This window comes from Salvelinus sp. IW2-2015, linkage group LG11 (assembly GCF_002910315.2).
Source record: "Salvelinus sp. IW2-2015 linkage group LG11, ASM291031v2, whole genome shotgun sequence".
Classification (NCBI taxonomy): Eukaryota; Metazoa; Chordata; class Actinopteri; order Salmoniformes; family Salmonidae; genus Salvelinus; species Salvelinus sp. IW2-2015.
Genome location: NC_036851.1, coordinates 13203519 through 13224702, shown reverse-complemented (window position 1 = coordinate 13224702; position 21184 = coordinate 13203519). Strand labels below are relative to the sequence as shown.

Here is a 21184-nt window from a genome sequence, read left to right as displayed (position 1 = left end):
GTAACATTGGCAATGACAGTGGTTTTGCTTAAATGATGTTCCCCCACATCTTGTAATGACTAACAGATAGGTTTCTTGATTAAAGGTGTAATCTGCAGTTCAAACAATAACAAAGTGTAGGCACCCCACCACTGTTTTGGTAAAAAGCTAAGGGATGGGGCTAGAGAAATGTAACCACTTTCAAATTCATCTATAGAGCTATGAATACAAAGACTGACCATCCGTGATGTCAAAATTATAGTTTTAATCATGTTTTGAGGCTATATATAGTGTTAGTTTACAATTACAGTGGCAAGAAAAAGTATGTGAACCCTTTGGAAATACCTGGATTTCTGCATAAATTGGTCATAAGATTTGATCTGATCATCTAGGTCACAACAGACAAACACAGTCTGCTTAAACTAATAACACACAAACAATTATACGTTTTCATGTCTTTATTGAACACACCGTGTAAATATTCACAGTGCAGGGTGGAAAAAGTATGTGAACCCTTGGATGTAATAACTGGTTGAGCCTCCTTTGGCTGCAATAACCTCAACCAAACATTTTATGTAGTTGCGGATCAGACCTGCACAACGGTCAGGAGGAATTTTGGACCATTCCTCTTTACAAAACTGTTTCAGTTCAGTAATATTCTTGGGATGTCTGGTGTGAACCGCTCTCTTGAGGTCAGGCCACAGCATCTCCATCGGGTTGAGGTCAGGACTCTGACTGGGCCACTCCAGAAGACGTATTTTCTTCTGTTGAAGCCATTCTGTTGTTGATTTACTTCTGTGTTTTGGGTCGTTGTCCTGTTGCATCACCCAACTTCTGTTGAGCTTCAATGGGCGGACAGATAGCTTAACATTCTCCTGCAAAATATCTCGATAAACTTGGGAATTCATTTCAATATAAGAAGTGATTTCAACTGTACTTTTGTAACCCTTTCCAGCTTTATGCAAGTCAACAATTCTTAATCTTTGGTCTTCTGAGATCTCTTTTGTTCGAGGCATGGTTCACATCAGGCAATGCTTCTTGCGAATAGAAAACTAAAATTTTGTGAGTGTTTTTTATAGGACAAGGCAGCTCTAACCAACATCTCCAATCTCGTCTCATTGATTGGACTCCAGGTTAGCTGACTCCTGACTCCAATTATCTTTTGGAGAAGCCATTAGCCTAGGGGTTCACTTACTTTTTCCAACCTACACTGTGAATGTTTAAATGAGGTATTCAATATAGACAAAATACAATAATTTGTGTATTATTAGTTTAAGCAGACTGTGTTTGTCAATTTTTGTGCCTTAGATGAAGATCAGATCCAATTTGATGCCACTGTACATTGTTTACAAAGAATTTTGTAAAATAAGCTTATATTTTGAGTTCTGATGGAGTGCGACAGTTGAACTAAGCTCATGAGGCATTTATAAGTTATATTCTTTAAGAATCAACGGGTATATATCATTAATTTAAACATGTAACGCACTTTGTCGAATCCTTCTCTAGTGAGAGAGAGAGAGAGAGAGAGAGAAGCTGAAAAGTTCTACTCTTCATTGATTGTGAAGGCATACAGAAGAGACATGAGTGGAGGAAGTAGGTATTTTGAGGGAGGTGCCCCCAGCCTAGCCTAACTCCCACTCCACGTGTGTGTGTGTGTGTGTTCCTCAACTGCTTCCTAGTTGTGGAAGTCTTTCTTTTTAAAGAAAAAGGTTTAATTCAGACAAGGTACCACTTGAACGCGAAACATCCCTCTCAAGGGAGAGAAAGGAAAGACCAGCGTAATGCGTAATGAACCAAGCTGACGAACATGGTTTTTCTATTCGCACATTTGCATCAGAAAGGTGCGCAGCAGCCACCGGTTACACTTTTCTTGCCAAGTTAAAGGGCGTCTATCTAAAACCCTCTTGAAAAAACGGCTCACGAGGATGGGAGCATTAGAATTCTAAAGCTGTCCATGTTGTCAGGATTAGCGAATGGAAGAAGGTGTTGTACAATGGAGGCCAGGCTGCCACCACGAAGCCTTGAATTTGTGCTACATCAAAGCATCCTGGGATCCCGTTCCAGCATCCAATGACACGTTGTGACCCGTCCACCGTCCAGACTGGCAACAGCCTATTGAGATGTTGGAGCAGGTGTCTCTGTGACGTACTGCAAATGGAAGAGCATTTTCTCTGCATGACTTGTACTTTATTTCTCTAAAGAAACATGCAAGGTGATGTTTTCTAATTAGCTCAGATATCACCCATCATCTGCAAGTCAGAAGAGGGAGAAATACCTGTAGTACAATGATATCAACACTTTGTGTTCTTCTCCCTGAATAAAATCCAAAGTCCCTTACAAAGTAAAACACTGTACAGTTACACCCACTGGCACCTGGGAGAGCTTAGACTGTATTCCAATGGAAAAGTGAGTTTGAGTTACCGAGCAGTTTAGACAGAGGTCTGGCTGCAGTGCAGGTAGACAAAGACCTTTTATGGGGTGTTTGTTATATGTCACTCTGCAAGAAGAGTTTCCTGCCATGAATTTCAGCATATACAGTATAGCTCAACATAACGTATGTACCCGATTAAAGCACTGGTGAAGAATGGAAAACTAATTCACTCACAGGAGCTCGTAGTTTCCATTTGAAGAGAACACATTAAATCCACTCTTATGCTTTATGATAGGAAATGAGACATCTGTAGAGCTGGAAATCTATACAGCCAACTGGAGGGACTGATGTTGGAACACGAAGTGACCGTTGAAATATTGAACAAACTTTGTTCAAATTAAAGTATGGCTATTTCGATATAAACAGCCACACACACAGTCTGAAGCCAACTTTAGAAGAAAAAATATATATCCAGGAAGTAAACCAGGAAAGTACTTCCATGTATCACTACAATGCTGGACTGTGTCATAAAAACCTCCCAGTCCTAAGTATCTTAAGGAAAATATACTTCTCTTCTTCCATCTGTTAAACTCCATATTAGGAAAGCTCCATTCCCATAAAATTATGATTATTTATAAAATAAAACCCTACACCCAAACTTTCCAACCCAAACCACATGCATGTCAGCATTAGGTGTGATTAATGTACAGCTGTGGGTTATGACTAGCAGCCTCTGTCCCATCATTGATTTTACTGCATGGAGCATTTCTTAAATCGCTAGTCCTCCCTGACTTTTGTAGTTCACATAATACACAGTTGAAATCATAGAAACAACTGTGGTTCAGACTCTGGCCTTTTTTTTGTAAGGATATCAATCACAGTGAAACAAGCTGGAGGACAGTGGAGCGTGAAGCTGGCCAAACCGGTCCCTGCCGAGCCCAGAGAGATCACTCAAGAGTGGGCAGTGATTAACGTGCTGCAGTCTTTACACATTTCAGAGGGCCACCAGGAGGAAATGCCGGGCCAATACAGCACAACAAAGGTCTGTTAATCAGCCTATTAGCATTTAATTGGGGGTAGTTAATTAGGGAGACAGTGGGCAGTCCACAGGGGGAGTCAGGGGCCGACAGGGAGAGCAGCTGGTAACCTGAGCTTATTGTTACTGAGCCGCTTACACAATACCAATGATTAATTGGCAGGAAAATCATCCTTAATTACACCTGTCTATTTTTGCCCCCTAAACTTTCAGGGGCCATAAATGAAAGGGAGTGGGTCCTATGAATAAAGAGAGAGCCGAGCCACCCTTTAACTAGACTGGTGTCGGAGCAAAGCAAACACATTTACAGTAGGCCAGACAGAGTGTCTCCATGAAAATCATCAACCGTCGGGCTCTCCTTTGAGGAAGGACGCCGTTTAAACACAGTGGAAAATGCTATATTTTTTTGTGTGTGGCATTGGCGTACAGTGGCGGTGCAGAAAAAGAGGAGCTGGCCGGCACCGGCGAGGAGCGAGTTCACCTCACACCCTCTCAGGGTTGTATATGTGATCACTCCACAGCTTCATAAACCTCGCTCTCTTTTCCCTATGGAGAAGAGAAAACAAAGATGTGCCTTGTGACTGTTCCAGTCGGTGGCACTTACTGCTTAAACCACAAAGGCGGCCATTCTGTCCATGTGTGCGCCCGGCACAGTGCAGCGGCCACGACCAGAAGCTGATTATGGCCTCTTTAAAAGTTGCATTTGATTTAATGTCCCTGCCTTAGCTGAGCCAGAGAGCCTCGGAATGTGCCTTCCTGTGCTGCTGAAACTGGCCTGCCTGCCGGGCCTGTAGACTAGAGCTCTTTAGTAGGGAGGGCCACAGAGACTGAGTACTGAGCAGGGAGCAAGGGCAAGAGAGAGCAATAGAGAAACAGAGAAAAACACAGACAACGAGAGGCCAATTGCACGGGGGCCAGAATTCAATAAAGGCCCTGACAAAGGCCTACTTCTTGCCTCGGGATGCCAAACAACATGTGATCCCCTTAGGGAAATAACTGCCATTTCTTTTCCTCATAGCCTCCGGGTCAGAAATAACACATGGGAACTTGTGACTCAGCCTGTCCAAGATGCCATGTGCTGTGACAACTTATTAGTGACAGTGGGTACGGACCGCCCACACCATACTGGCATTCTGTCCCTCTGAGGGGAATGGAAGGAGAGGGGCCCTGGTTGGGAAAGGTCTAAATCTATCACAGACTCATGTACTGGAAGTACATCCAATTCTAGTCAATTCGTTCACATTGAATACTGAATTAAAACAGTTAAGCTGTAATACAAAGTGACGAATATCCCTAGATCCTTTTAACCCAAGTTCTAGAGGTTCACTCGTGATTGAAATACAATTTTAGGTAACATACAAAAAAAAAATACTTTGAGAGATTGACATTTATTTCAAAAGGTGGTGCAAGTTTAAAAATAACATTCGCAAACTACTCTCTTTGAGCAAAACTTTAAGCAAAAAGCTTAGAATCTGTTTTTTGCAGAAACTTGGGAGGGGAATCACCACGTTTCCCTATAGGGTAGGGACAGGGCCACTTTGCAGCAAGTGGGAACACAGCAGAGCAGAGCTGATTTCACCTCAGACTTTTCTCTCAAACTGTCCAAACATCTCCGTCCCCCTAGCCTGGCCTGCCTGGGAAGTGGGAGGAATGCTAACACCAAGACTTCAAACAGAATTAGGCCTCATCAACATGCATGCTTTGGTCGCCCCTCCACTCGACTCACATTTCTAATCAGCCATCTTCCACAGATGGCTGCCATTTAGCACCGGGAGGGTCTGGCTGGTGAGTCGTCACTAAAATAACTAGGGGGAGGTATGGGGTGTTAAGTGGTGCACTGTGGGTAACCTCACAGCTCAGCGGTCACAGGAAGATAAGGAGAGACTACTCTGGTGTGGCCCGCAGAATTCCAGACCTTGGACGAGGATGTCACCTCCTCCCTTCTCTACGGACCAGGTCACAGAATTGACATGATGAATAGTATCCAATCCTTCAACCAATCCTAATATAGGAATTTGTGGGGGTGCAAAACAGAAGTCAGTAGGTATCCAAAGCAAAATGTTACATTATCTTTTTTGCAATAGTCAGTCGTAGCAGTTAACAAACATATTTCCATGAACTTATGATACACATTTCAAAGTCAATAAAAATAAGGGGAAGGGTGAGGGTAAATCAAATACAATGAGGTTGATTGAGTCAAGAGGTAAATATAATATTATCATTGTCAAAATAGTGTTACTGCAGTACTGATGTGGTTGTAAACAGCCATTTTTCTACCACAGTCCTCCCCATGCACTTCCAAGAAAATTAGAAAAACCACAAGTCATTGCCGGTGAATTAATATTGTCATATGTTACGCTCGGTGTGTTTGTGTTGTGTGGAAACAAATTGCATGCTATTTTGGTTCTATTCAGGGTGGCTAGTCAATGCACGTCTGTGGAGCCAAACTGTGAAGTCACTCTTCTAACAACAATAAACTACCTAATGCCTGAAGAAGAAAAATCACATGAATTTCTGAAGAAAAAAATTACTTAAGCACTTTCATTAAATCAGTACCATATGACAGTGAGCTAAATAAAAACGCAGCTGATGACGCCATAGAATGGACATTTACAAGAGATGTGGCCCAAAGTTGTTGTGTTATTCCTGCTAAGCGCTATCTATCAGAACCTTGGCTTGAGCCTTCACTTCAAATGCTACAGAAGAAACAGGGAGAGAGTCACCAAGCAAGTAAAAACAACAACGACACTAAACTGGACTCTGAACACTATTACTTTGACAGACTTGAGACAGGCTTTGACAGGCATGACACCATCAGCCCAGGGGGAATTCTTGACTAAAGCTTACATTGCTGCCACAATTAAAAGAAGACTCAGCGATGTGACGTAGATGCAGAAAGTAAACAGCATAGTGGGTCAACTTCCGCAACAACAGTGCGTTGAAGCGCGAGGCTCAACTTCTCAGCTGTTTTGGTGCCCTGGCTACCACGCTGTAACGGCGTGAAGCGAACCCGTGCACATGAGCAGATACTGTGTGAGAGCGAAGTGTTGCATCTCGCTCATATCAATATCTCCGGTGCTGCTCGTGGTAACGTCATATCGCTGAGTTGAACTTTAAAGTTGGACACATTTCTGCTGGCAATAACATGTCCTCCAAGACTAGAACTGGCATCTCCTCAATGTCCGTTTATTTTAAAGTAGTTGTTGTTGTTCGCCCTCCATGACCTGAGTGTTTGCAGAGGATTTACAAGGTGACATTTACAACTGTAGTCTCAGGCTCAGCGTCCTCGTTCTCTTCCCGTTCTTGCACTTGGATGCCTACAAAAACAACAACTCGATCCTGAGAGATCAGGCAGTCATTTTAGGATTGTGACATTGGTTTAGTCATTCAAACAAAGATGCTACGATTCAGCATAACATGTGAGACATGAGTAAATATCCTGCGCCATTTCCTGGAGACAAAAACAGCAAAGCACACATTTTCGTTCCATTTTTATTGGCACTAACAATGTTTGCGTCAGTGTGGTGTCATACACACACAGCACATGTGTGGTTTGTCAGTGTGAAGAACTTATCAATGTCTGGGAGACTGGCGCTAGATGAAATGTGCAGGCAGATAGATAATATCCTTTTTACAGTTGCCTAGCTATCCCAACAAAAACAAGGAAAACATGCTTGAAGGCCATTTCTTACTTCAACACAGCTCTCTCATTTCAAAGCGAAAACATTAGCTAAACTAAGTCCCCTTTCGAGTAGGTACATTACACTCTTCGTCCTATACCCAGCCCCATGAGTTTAATTGAATCAAACCTATGTATTACAATTTCAGCTCGCGGAGACTGAGTTAAAGCAAACACTGCTCCAAGTTATAAGAAAATGTCTGTGCTGAACAAGGAGGCATTCATGAGCAGATTCATCCCAGGCTGAAGTGTTAGCAGTGGTGCAGAGGAGGGACATCTGCCATGATCACACTCCTCCACTAAGAGTCTGTTAAGGAGGACCAATCCTGGATCATCATGGACATGTTACATCCATGTATACTTATTGGAACTAACACCTTCACAAGAGGAAGACAGAACACCACGCTATGTGTGTTTGTAGTAGGGCTGGGAATGGCCAGGGACCTCACGATACGGTATTATCATGATACTTCCCGTGCCGATACGATATGTATTGCGATTCTATACGGATTGTGATTCGATACTGTGATTTCTTTGCGATTCGACGTTCCAAACGTGTTCGCTCACCATATGTCTGCTGCAGAGGGACAAGAGAGCCATGAGAACTAGTTTTGATCAGTCATGGAAATAAAAAGTGCGGAAAATAAATTGGCTCAGTGTTTGAAAAGACGGAGAACAAACAGGCACAGCCAACTAGCGCAAAAACAACATTGTGATAATGTCAAAAAAGATACATCAAAAATAATATCCCGATAATTAACTGTGACCCCAGTGCTTTTGCCTCCTCAGTTGAACTTGTTATTACGTCTTAGTTCCACATGTTATGTAAATGGTTCCATTTACGCCAGCTGATCACCGCAGCTGGGCAAGGCACTGAAGCTTTTTTGTGGCGCATGAAATGAGTGGTGATCCACACGATGGGATTTTACTTTCATATGGTGTTCATTTAAAAAAAAAAAAAGAAAAAAAAAAAAGAGCTTTGATTTTCAAAGGGAATAGAAATGGGTTTGGGGTGATGATTAAACACTGAAGTTGTTGCATCTCACACACCTGTCAAGGGGATAGGGACAATGAAATCAGAATATTAAAGCATGATGTACGACACCCATGTCCTGTTTGCTGTCAGGTCACGCAGTCCTTTATTGAGAATCTGAGCAAAAAAGGGGCATAATACAACCATTAGGCTACGCACCATGACTGTGATCCACAAAAATATACATGATGTGGATTTGAACGAATACAGTCCTCAACTTTCACATAGCCTACATAACAATACGCCAGGAACTTAATAAAAATGTGCCACATCCACAAACAACCATTTAAACTGCATCATGGTGCATCCAACCTCAAAGTAGAGAAAAGCAGGAGTCATTTGAGCTGCACTTAATAAGAAAGAAACAGAAGATATGTGGGAGAGACGAGGCAGTACTGGAAGGGTTCCGGTGGTGCAGGTTTAAAAATGCACGCTCCAGCTGTGCACGGCGCCCCACATAGCAGGATGAGGCTACTGTTGGTTTTGCCACACAGGGTTGGGAGTACAGTACACGGAACTGCCGGTGGGTTCTTGGTATTCATTTCCCCCCTCAATGAATCACTAGATCCCACTGAGACCTCCATCACCCCAGGTAGGAAACACAACTGAACTGACTCAATTACACATCTCTCTTCAACCAGGGAACAATCCGTATATGACAAGGTAATTTTTACAGCTTAGCTGTAACAAAGATGGCTGCTGAGAAACTTAACCCACCTCTGATATTAGATCCCCTATCAAATGAAAAGCACCACAGGGATTCAGCAACTATGTTTTCTATTTGGTTCTGTTTTGTTTAGTCACCCCACTCATCTTGAGAGAGCGTCACTGAATAGGGTCCCTAGTTCCATCCTCAATGTCCTCATTCTCTTAACGTTCTCCACCGTCCTCTCTGTGACTTCTCCCCCACTAAGTCAAAGACAATACAGAGACAAAAACACCAATGTGGGTCCAATGTCATCTTTAAAGCTGCAGTTTTACACTTTTTGGATGACCTGACCATATTAACATTGAAAGCAAGTCTAATAAACGGTACATCTGTTCTATGTGCGCCATTTCTTTGCTTCCCGTTCTTAAGTTAAATTTTAGCATCTTTTCCTTTCGGTTTTGTACACCAGCTTAAACAGCTGAAAATACAACATTTTTGGCTATTGAAAATATATTTCACAGTGGTTTAGATGGTACAATGATTCTACACACATGGGACCCAATTGCTTGTTTTGTCACATAAACTGAAATTACTATTTGAATTTTAGCAACCAGGAAAATGGCGGAGCGATTTCTGCATATTGCACCTTTAAGCTAAATTTGCTTTCTTTTAACTTGATTCAAGATGAATGGCTATTAACTGAGCATAACAGGATCCTATACAGAGGTGTCCTCTCATATAACCCAGTACACCGATTCCCCCTGGTATCCCCCTCACACAGCCCTTCTCCCAGTAAGTCACACTGACACACATTCACACGGCACGTGAACTAATCTCTCCTTACAGACCAGGCGACTAGGCCACTTGGAGGCCCCAGCGGTCTTAAGTCACTAGGCGCCAAGTATATTGCTGTCGGTTTTGGTGGCTCAATCTGTCTATTGTCAAGGGAGCTTATGATGAATCTGAATGAACAGCGGGATTCCAGCCACTTGTTACTGCTGCTTGAAGTGGTTACTGTTGTGGGCTAGGGTGTTGTAGAATATCTGGTTCTCTGGTGCTAACATTACAACGTATGCATGTGAATACCAAGGCTCCAGATATGGTTAAAGGGCTGCATACTGAATTGGCCTTCACATGAAACGGTACAGGTCACATACCTCCATTATTCTGTCGTGGATCTGAAGGCCTCCCTCCTTGTCTGCTGGTCCGTTCTCAACAATCTTAGATACAAAGATCCCTTCATTCGAAGGGCCATCATGGTCGTCCTGTGGGGAGAAACTATCTCAGATTACACATTGATCAAATTGGATAAGAAATAATTGTAACCGTTGAAGATGATTACATTAAAAAAATATGAAACTAAAATACATGATAATTGACTTCAAATTCTTCAGACAAATTAAGATCTTTAAAATAATAAAACAAGTCTCTTGCTAAAACTGCCTAACCTACTTCCAAAAGACCTGAGGTTATTATGCAGACAATTCTAAATGGTTTTCCCATTACCCATTCTCACCAATCAGGGTCAGAGACACCCTGCAGTCACATGTGAACACAACTGCAGTCATCAACGCAGCCTGGATTAACCCAGCGATTAACCGCATGGATCAACAGCCCGCAGTGACTCACTAGTGGGTTGCAGGTGCACATTACACAGGGCTTAATATTGTGCTCCACACAGCCCCAGTGCCAAAATGGCCTGCCAGTTGACATGTTTCCCAGGGCTGGAGAGTGTGACTGCAACCCATCCCCTTAGAGGGGCTAAATGTTGAATGGATGTGTTGGATGGGTACACTCTGCGTCCATCGGTGAGGCTGTGACCCCTGAGTTGTAAAAGCTATGATTGGCTTAACAAAACCACTGCCAACATCCATCTCAGCTCCTCTTAAAACCACATCAATCCAACCCGCACCTCTGCCAAGTCGTGCGATACTGTGCTACATTTTTATGGAATACTTAAAGAAACCTCAGAAATCAAGCTGTGAATGCTGTAATTAATTATTTCAGGTCTGCTTCCTCTTTTATCCGAGCTCATCACAGCACAGTGTTTACTGTGAAACCAACACGATGCACCCAAAAAAAGGCCCGGAGTGCCAAGGGAATGTCACAACAGGGCAGTGCGAGAGGCCTGATGCTTTGCCATGAATCCCCAGCATTTAGACCCTCTGTTTTCTACAAAGGCCAGCCCTTAATCATAGTTATCCTGGCGCCCAACCCATCATGGCCTCCCCATCGTATCAACCCCAGTCAAGAATGAAAATGCCATGTGTCAAAAGCTGCAAAGCCTCTATGTTATTTCCGTTCAAATCAATCGTTTCTTGTGGAGGATTTGGTGACCTCGTTATGAATTCATCCGGAGCCTTAAAAACACTGCGAGCAAGTTGACTGTATCCTCTGGACTCTAGTTGAGTTGAGCTTGATGTATGGTTCTGTCAAGGGAACGAGAAAGGTTACAAATCAACAAGACCATGGAATTAAGAAAATAAAAATCTGCTTCGGATGTTTGGTCCCTTTTTATAGTTTCCTCCTGTAAAATAGTCTTTCTGTAATAATCCAAGTCGCTACAGCAAAGTGTGTCACTACAGCTTTTGTAATGAAACCCAGAAAAACAACCCTGAGTGGAACCCTTTGGCACACATTCTTCCCAGTGAAACAGATACGGCGAACACCATTTCAACGGGACCAGTTTTACACACACACACACACACACACACACACACACACACACACACACACACACACACACACACACACACACACACACACACACACAGAGGCTCCATGTATGGGAGACCCAGTTCCTGAATTTTCAAAGTATCTCAGAGTAGGAGTGCCGATCTTGGATCAGGTCCCTCCGGTCCATATTATTCTATTCATTATCATCTAGAAAAGGGCAAAACTGATCCTATATCAGCACTCCTACTCTAAGAATCTTTGTGAATATGTGCTCGGATCCCAAGTCAGCAGTGATATTTTCAACACTGACACTCTTAGCACGGAATCATTTATGCTTGTCTGTGAGACAGCAAATACAGAAGTCATAAAGGGTTATCAGCCCAGGGCAGAGGACCCATTTCACAGCTGGTCTGTGTTTACCATGTCATCACAGTCCCCTCAATTAAAGACAAAAAAAAACTGGAGGCACAGTCATAATCCTTCATTTAACACTCATATAAAGTAATTATAGTTTTTATCTGAAAAACCAAATCTGCTAAACCCAACCAATATACTAACACAATAAAAACTTAATTGATGCGGTCCATCCACATAGGCTCAAGAGAGAAACGTGCACTGTGTATTACTGTCTAAGCTATGTCTATGTCAGTAAAGGGGTAAAACACTAAATTATAATTCATTGTGGTTCAAGTATGTGCCTCCATCCCGGACTTCCCATACGACATTTGGCAGACCATCAACGAGATAAAACAGTAACCGCAGAGATTCCACTTGTAACGTACCGCACATGGTCTTCCTCCCACGATGTTGAAGCCCAGAGAACCGCCCTCCCGATGAAGGATGGCTGTGACGTTTTTGGTCTCCCCACCCTGTGGACAGACACAGGCAGGAGACAGGTAGTCATTAGCAACCCACAAATGTCACTGAATAACATAAATGATTGAACAAAATCAATGACACCCCCTCCCTGAGCGATGGAGAACTGGAGCTTATTTCCACTTCAAAACGACACAAAAATAACTGAACGACACATTAGAAAGGACTGAAAAAAATCTAGGAAATTGACTTCGAAGTCAATGGAGTATTTTAGGTATAGAAAAGGCCTGAGGTAAAATCCCAGACTACTCAATACACAGTAAATTGATATGTAAAAAAGTATCACAATAACCAACATGGCTGGTAGCAGAGGGTAAAGATTCACCTGTTCTCACATTTTAGTACATCACTGGTGTGGATCTACACCGTGATTCTCTGTGGATCTACAACAGCTCTGAGAAAGAGCTGCTAAGTGACTGAGGGTTCATGCCATTTTCCTTCTCTCGCTCCAGAAGACATTCGCTCTTTATATTTATACAGCAGTAGACTTCTCGGTCAATGAAGGGATGACAAGTGGAACGCTTGGAAACCAATGCAGTCAGCTCTCCACCTTTTTAAGAGGACAGTTGGGGGGGGGGGGGACTGGGAACATCATGTCAGCTGTCATCCCAGTATGGAGTATGCATAGCATACAGGGACTAAATATAAAAGCAAATATTAACGGTATGTACAGTGTCATGACTGAGTCTGGCTACCATATACGCTACAGGATAGGGTACAGAGTACTAGCTTATATGTCCGCCATGGAAGAATGTGCACTGCTGCTGGACCAAGTTGTGTAGACGCATGTGAACAGAGTTCCACATTTAAAAGACAACTATTGGCCATTTACTAAATGGATAATGGCATATGGGCAATTCCACAGTAACAGAGTTTCACTGAGACTCAACATTTTCTAAAAACACATTTACTTCAAGAACAGCGCAGATGCAAAGTTTGGTAACAGAATGACGTCTCAAACAGCACAGGCCGTCATTCTGTTACCAAACTTTGCATCTGCGCTGTTCTTGAAGTACATGTGTACTCCCCCCCCCCCACCTTTATTTAACCAGGTAGGCCAGTTGAGAACAAGTTCAACTACAACTGCGACCTGGCCAAGATAAAGCAAAGCAGTGAGACAAAAACAACACCACAGAGTTACACATGGGATACACAAACGTACAGTCAATAACACAATAGAGTTGTATGGTTTGATTAACTTTGCAATCAAGGGTTTTTGTTTGACATATTTTTTAAGTGAAAATTCTGATTCGGTGTCACTCAACGTGGAATTGAACACATCTAATATCTGGGAATATGAGCAATATGAATAGGAAAAAAAGAATAGGTTAGGAAGTTAGTCTTATGTATGCAGCCTTGTCCCTACCTTTTAGACGTTGTAAGGACAGCCTAGATCTGTCAGAACTGAGTAACCAAGACAATGTGAAGGAGGACTGAGGACTTCTAAAACCAGTTGGGTAAGCATGTCATGCCAGAAAGGTACTAAATCCCACAGACACACAGCAATCATCGCAGACAGTGTTGATCTTGCTTCTCAGTCATCTAACCTACAATATGTAGCCTTATTTACAACAGGACCAAGGTGAAAGACAACATTCCCATATCCAGCCCAGTCATTCTTAGCCAGTCTACTTATTCTGTTAAATTCTGTACATCAGAAGCCAAGCGTATAGCAATACTGGAAAGCTGGGCTATGCCATTTTTCACTGTACTTAAAAAAAAAAAAAAAAAAGAGAGTCTCTGAGATTCCGTGCCCCAAACCCAGCAGTCAAAGGAGGCTACCAGTCACTGTCTCCACTGATATTTGGCAGTGGCTTGTGGACCAAATATGTCACCCTGAATCAGAAATAAGTCCTACATTTCACAGGATCTGATAACACGTGACCTGAACTAGCCCAAGAAGAAACAGAGACGCTGGCTCTCTTAAGATTTGCAATGCAGCGACAGTCACCAAATTGCCCGCCTCCAACAGTTAATTCCACTTGTGTCTTTCCGTTTGATACTGCCACATGTGCACTGAAGTTCTCTGCCAAACAACCCTGTTCATAGTGCTTGACTGAATCTGAAGGAAAAATCTGAAGAGAAAAATCCTTTAAAACTGACCACATCATCCTCATTCTGATTTTTGTTTCTGGCTTTTTTTTCTGACGATACCTTTGGAGATGTTTCCAGGGATTAGAGCTTCAAGGAGGAGCACAACTTTCTTCGTGCATCCCCTTTCACCGAGTTTGTACAGCGCAGTCATTTCAGAGGGTTGAATACATAGTACTAAATAAGTAACCTGAATCTCCGTTGAAAGGGTTTCCTCTTACCAGGCTGAAAAGATGATGTTAGTTATAATAACTGATCATTGGTATCTTGTAAATGTGTGGTTGTGCGGTGCAGCACACATTGTCAGTTCAAAAACAAGGGGAGAAAACACAACAACACTAGGTAAGGGTCAAAAGATGTCACACTACTGACATGTCTCTCTGTTAACTTACATTCAGAATGCGTGTAGCCTTGTACCTCGCCTGCTCTTCCACTATGGGTTCATGTGGACTTACACGACATCATAAACACTTCAACCACTCCCTAGCTGACCAGAAGAGAGGCCTATATCCATTTCTATCCAGTGTGTTGAGTTGGCTATAGAACATGGCAAAAACTAGGCACATTTTTATTATGTTGTTATTACAACAGCACAGTCTCTTCCAACATCTTCAGACAGACAGTCCCTAACAACGCTGAAGAGGTTGGGATCCTTGAGGAGGTAATTGTGACCTGAGTCATGTGTACAGAACAATAGTAAATATTTGCCCCTCCCCCAGACTGCCAGCTGGCTGTAAGTGCAGCTGACAGGCATACACGTATGGCAAGCTGAGGAGAAGAAACACTTCTGACCACTACTTGGCCCCTACAATTACTTCGTCGTTGGAAATCACATTAAACGCAATTTAAGTAGTAGACTAATAAAAGCGTGTTTGACCACAGGAGACTCAAAGTCTGTCTGGTCAAGGGCTTGCAGACATCGGACCTCTAAAGTTTTCCATTGGTTAATAATACAAACCTCTGATAAGTAACGGAACATGCAACAAAGTAGCGCTCGAAGACCAGATGTGAAAAGAATGACAGTACGCGCGCAGAAGAGACAAAGTAACACACAATAGAACCCTCGACAATCACAAAGTAACTACCAGCATTACAAATTCCATAGCCACAAATTATGTAATTTGAAACGAATTTACCTTGCACGGGGGAGCAAGGGTCTTAGTCAGCGAGTCGATCCTTGCACTGTATTCAGTGAATTTCTTCTGATACTTCAGTGCTGTCATTTGTAGCTCATTGTGCACAGCAGAGAGTTGAGCAAGAAGAGATTTCTCTCTTTTGCTCGATTTCAAAGATTGCTTCTTGAACTCTTTGTCCAAGCTGACCACCTTCACATGCAATGCACTATTATGTGCTTTCAGGGCTTTCAAACAGCAATGGGTGTCTAGTTTTTGCTCTTTGTGGGTGAGCATCAATCCACATCCATTTTCGCATATCCCAACCGGTCTGCAATCACACGATTCGCGCATATGTGCATCCATGTCCTTCAGGTTGAGCACCTCGTTGCATCCTTTATTCCTGCATTTTGCCGGCGAGTAATCGCACATCTCAGCGTGCTCTGCCAGATGTTGCAGCTTTACCACTTTTTCACAGCCTCTGGCATGATTGTCACACTTTATGTCCAGCTTCATAATCAGGCTTTTCAGAGGGAGAACGTGGTTCAGCTCTTTCGTGGAGATCCTTTGACATTTGACGGGGCAGCTGCTTTGCTGGACAACCCACGGCAGCACACAGCCAGCGCAGAAGACGTGACCACACGGAGTAGTGAGCGGGTCTTCTAGAACTTTATTACACAAATTGCATTTAAAATCTGGGTCCACAGCCCCTTTAAACCGATCCAACTCAAATCCCATGTTTTTAAATAAATCCAAAATTCCGCCGGGATTCCCACAAATCGAAGCAAGAGTAGTGGGTGTTTTAGCTTCTCATTGGAGGAGTACTGACTTCAAGCTCTCCTTACTGTCTAACTAATTGACCGAGACTTCCTCGGGAAAAAAATGTGGAGGAATTCTCTACCGTAACTGCCATAAGAGCCGCGCACATGAGTCCAAGGCAATCATCAGACGATTGCTATGATAATTCATCAATCGAAGAGGGCATTCTTAAAGCTTTTTGAATGTGATTTACAAGTTACAAAGACAGGTAGGCTGGCTACAAGTGTAGGCAGATTGTAGATAGTAGTAGTTCTACTTACGAAGTGAAAATGTTACGCAACAGACTCCTATTAATTGTGGATCCTATAATCATTGTTTTAGATTATGAATTTATCTATATTGTATTTGCAAATGCCATAAACAGATATTGCACGTTGTAACAATGTGTGTAGGAGGAAGGGATGGTGCTCTGAGGATGACTTCTCATTTTGTAAAACCATGTTAGTGTCTGTGTGACATTGTTAGAAAGAGCTATGGCTATATGTGTTACCTGACTACAGTAGTTGTGACTGACAGTGTATGAGCTATAAAACAAAGGCTGTGTGATCACTAGCTGAGGAACGTTCAACTCAGTTCTCTTATATTGAGGCAGAGTAGAGCCCCACGGTGGAGGTGTCATAATACCTATAAAACCTAGCGGTCAAACAGGGAAATGGTTCCAATCATTTTTACACCATTAATTTTTCTCATGGGGGATTTTTAGAAACACTTGAAATAAGGGCTGTGTTTTGTGTTATCTTACCCTGGCATGACATTTTGATAACCATGTAAATATCCCTCGGACAAGGTGACTTTTATCAATATATTCGTCTCTATTTAATCTCAGATTTGAAAATGCCAATTAGCATCAAAGTAGACATCATGCAAAACTACAAATCCCTGCAAGCTCCTGCATGTCATCTCAAGCTGACACCTTTGCTAACAGGTATTGTGTAAATGTAAAACTTGCACAAGTCAGTTCACATTAGATAGTTCATCCAGAGAATCTTACCTTTGCCTTGATTCATCCGTCACATCTAGATCATCATGGCATCTGTAGTTCTTTATGATAGCTACATTAGCAGCTAAGTAGCATTCCACTTTTTGGGGGGTAAATACAGGTGAATATAATGTTAAAAGTCACCTTGTCCTAGAGAGATTTACATGGTTATCAAAATGTCATCAAGGCAAAGGGTGGCTACTTTGAAGAATCTCAAATATATTTTAATTTGTTTAACACTTATTTTGGTTACTACATGATTCCATGTGCTATTTCATAGTTCTGATGTCTTCACTATTATTCTACATTGTAGAAAATACTAGAAATAAAGAAAAACCCTCGAATAAGTAGTTGTGTCCAAATTTTGGACTGGTACTGTATGTGAAGCATGAAAAATATGTAAAACATATTCCTTCAGCCAGGCCTTTGGCCAATTATTGTAATAGAATCAGAGAGGCAGTCTACACTTGAACTCTATTAGCCAAAACCTATAAGTGTGTGTGTGTGTGTGTGTGTGTGTGTGTGTGTGTGTGTGTGTGTGTGTGTGCGTGCGTGCGTGCGTGCGTGCGTGCGTGTGTGCGTGCGTGCGTGCGTGCGTGCGTGCGTGCGTGCGTGCGTGCGTGCGTGCGCGCGCATGTGAGATTGTTTGTGCATGTCTGTGGCTGTTTCTCTGTCAATCTCGGCAGGAAGTATTACAGTCATAAAAGCTTTTGAATTGTCAATGATGGAAGGGCGACTCACAGGGAACGACAATTGTGTTCAGTAACAGGACAAGAATGGCCAGCACGCTGGCAGCTTAACTGTCTTTTGTGAGCAGAGTCCATCTTTGTTCATCAGACTCCGTAATATTGCTGATGGGAAACACATTTCTATTGGCTGCCTACTCTCTGGGAAACCCAATTACATGTGATGTTGTGCTTTATAACCCCATTCCACATGTATTCCTATCAAAGACTTAAACCAAAGGCTCATCAATGACTCTTGGAGGCAGAGTGACAGAGAGAGAAAGCACACTAGCAGTCAATTATAGACGGAGGTAACGCGTCAACTTTTCCACCATGGTCTTCCGTCAGATGGCTTCGTTCTAACTTGACACGCAAGTTGCCATCAGTGCAGACTGCTGTCATGTATAAGACAATGCTCTTCCACATGTTAAATAGGTGTCTCATGAGTAAAATGTGATGTAATTTGACACCTTTATGGTATTTATTGGCTATGTTGGAAGTAATGCAACTGTTATCTTTCAAATGTGCAAAATCATAAATGTTGTACAATATCCACAGAGGCATGTTAGACACATAGACACATAGTAGATGAGGTCATAACAACTGGGAACATTGGACTGTGATATATACTATTGTTCTATTAAACCCCTTTTGCCTACTGAGGTTCTCCAATTTCCAGTAGTGTGTTGCTGAGAATAATGAGATTTTCTACAGTACTGTTTGTTTGTGTTTCCTGCCCATTTTTCTCATAATTATGTATTATTGTTTACCACAGAATAACAGGCTCCCTCTAGCTGTTTATTCTGGGGCTGATCTGTGGAGTCTCCCTCTTAGCGTCAAACTAAATTAAATATTTGTTTTCCATGAATGTATAAAAACATGAAAACAAACATCAACAATAACCAGCCATTTTGAGAATATCGCCCAGTGATTATTCAGAGTTAGGAATGGTATCTACATTTTACAAGGACAGGCTATTCACTAGTCTATTCACTAGTCTATTCACTAGTCTATTCACTCTGCTATGGAATTCTCTGCAGATGACATCTAAGACTGTTTTCCATGAACTGGCAACATGAACTGGCAACATGAACTGGCAACATGAACTGGCAACATGAGGTGGCAACATGAGGTGGCAACATGAGGTGGCAACATCGAGCGCAGACAACTCTATGTTGGGTCCAGCACAAAGACAGACTGGGACCTAGTGGAGACAACAGTTGATCCCAACTCTCCAGCCCCAGACTGCTATCGAAGGATTCAAACAGACTGATAAACGACAAAGAAAAACAGAGTGAACTTCAATTTGGGCCCCATTCCATGGCAAAGGCAAGACACACTGGATGGGTCATAGTAGGGTAAATTGTGTGAATCGGGTTTTTATCCTGGCTCATCAAAATGCACAGATGTAAAATAAAATAAAAATGTTTAAACATACAACTGAGTGCCTTTCATTTGATTACAAAGTGCATATTTCATTGTATATAGGGAGCGATATCGATAGAAGGCTGTAGGACTTCGTCAATGAACCCTCTCGCTCTGTTTTCTCGACGAAAAGCTACAGAGAGCTCTAGGTTTCAGCAGCGTGATGAGGGTGTTCTGGGAGGTTTTGGAGCAAGGCCATATAGTAATCATCACCAGGCTTCTTTAGATATGTCAGAAACATAAGGGTCATGTGGGAGACTGTGAAGATGAGTTATTGCTTTTTGGGGATGTGTTTTCATGTGGCTTTGTAACATGGTGTACTTACAAAAGCAGTACTTTCATCTATCTCAACGCTTCAGTTCCCTTTGTTCATACTGCTTTTTTTCATGGTGAACTAGTGTGCGTCATGCTAACCCTGCAAACTTTGCAAAATGCCATGCTGTACTGTATATTAGTTTTGTTAGTTACATTCCTACATAATGCTGTTCATGTTAAGCTTGACAGCTCCCTCTTGGGTTAGTAAAAAAAAACACTGTGTCTATGGTTGAACTGAATGTTCCTGGGGTTCCCTGTTAGGGAACCGTGGGTAAAACATGTTAGTACTGGTCTCAGGGTGACTTGTGATCATGCTCTTTGGAGCTGCATGGGAAGGGAGGGGTCCAAACTGGGAACTGGCAAGGCAAGGCCACACTCGTCTTCCAGAGGATGCTGATGACAGATGGTGTGAGAACTAAATAACCACCCAGTCCCTCTCTGTGTGTTATGACAGTGAACAGCAGCTCAACCGTCACAATATAATCTGAGGCATAAACATGTGAGAATGGGATTGGTAATGTTCTAACGTCACCAGTGTGGGCCTCTCATTAGTGTGATAAAATGTGTTTGCCATGGTATGGGATTCTTGATTGCCTCAAACAAAGAGCGGTCTATACATTTAGAACTACTGTGAAAGCAATTACTATATGAGCGTTGCAATATTTATGTCTTTTCACAGAGATGTTGCTCACATAACAGACTTAAGAATGGAGTGAAAACCCTTTGGGAGGCGGAGAGAAAGGATATGGGTCAGAGAGAAACCAGGAAGGACAAGCACCAAATCACAACTACACAAGAAGGTCAATCTCCATTTCAAATGAACCAAATCTAACCTTAATCTGTTTGCCGCACACACAGTAGCTAATTTAATATGTATATAGGCGTTTTATTGTGGGCCTGGAAGTAGGAAATAGACTATGTATAAACATTATGTCTTGGGGAGCAAGATTCAGGAAAGGCAGGATGTCAGGTTTTGACAACTGCTGATTTAAGATTCTTTAAGTCAGTACAGCTGGGAAAAAAAGATAGAAATACCAAAAATATGAGGTGGTATTCGCTGAGTGTCTTTCAAGTGTTTCTATGGTGTTGGCATGCGATTTTAAGTCAAGGGATGAATGGCATTGGTTAATTGGAACACAAAGCTGGTCTCTATGAAGTGAGGGGATAAATCTACCTGAAAAAAATAAGTATTCTCTTCAGAATGTAATCTGCTGTAGATCTTATGTAAATCTCTCAGCCTTCTTGCAAATGGACGAACAAATGCATTAGTTACGTGGAAACAACGCGGAAACAACGTTGATTCAACCAGTGTGTGCCCAGGGACAACCCACTGGGCACACACACACTGGTTGAATCAACGTTTTTTCCACGTCGTTTCATTTCCGTGGAATAGACGTTGAATTGATGTCTGTGACTAGT

General features: G+C 42.3%; 1 protein-coding gene across 2 annotated transcripts in view; it reads right to left on the bottom strand.

Moving 5' to 3' along the window:
• pdzrn3b (PDZ domain containing RING finger 3b) overlaps nt 1–16359 on the bottom strand; it is a 123734-nt gene extending 107375 nt beyond the window's left edge. For both annotated transcript variants that reach the window (XM_023996164.2, XM_070445543.1), the window contains exons 1-3: nt 15527–16359; nt 12206–12292; nt 9905–10012 (exon numbers count right to left, since the gene is read on the bottom strand). In XM_023996164.2, coding sequence (XP_023851932.1) covers nt 9905–10012; nt 12206–12292; nt 15527–16240 — 909 coding nt within the window. In that variant the 5' untranslated portion in view covers nt 16241–16359. The remainder of the gene's footprint in view (nt 1–9904; nt 10013–12205; nt 12293–15526) is intronic.
• Between the last annotated feature and the right edge of the window lie 4825 nt (nt 16360–21184).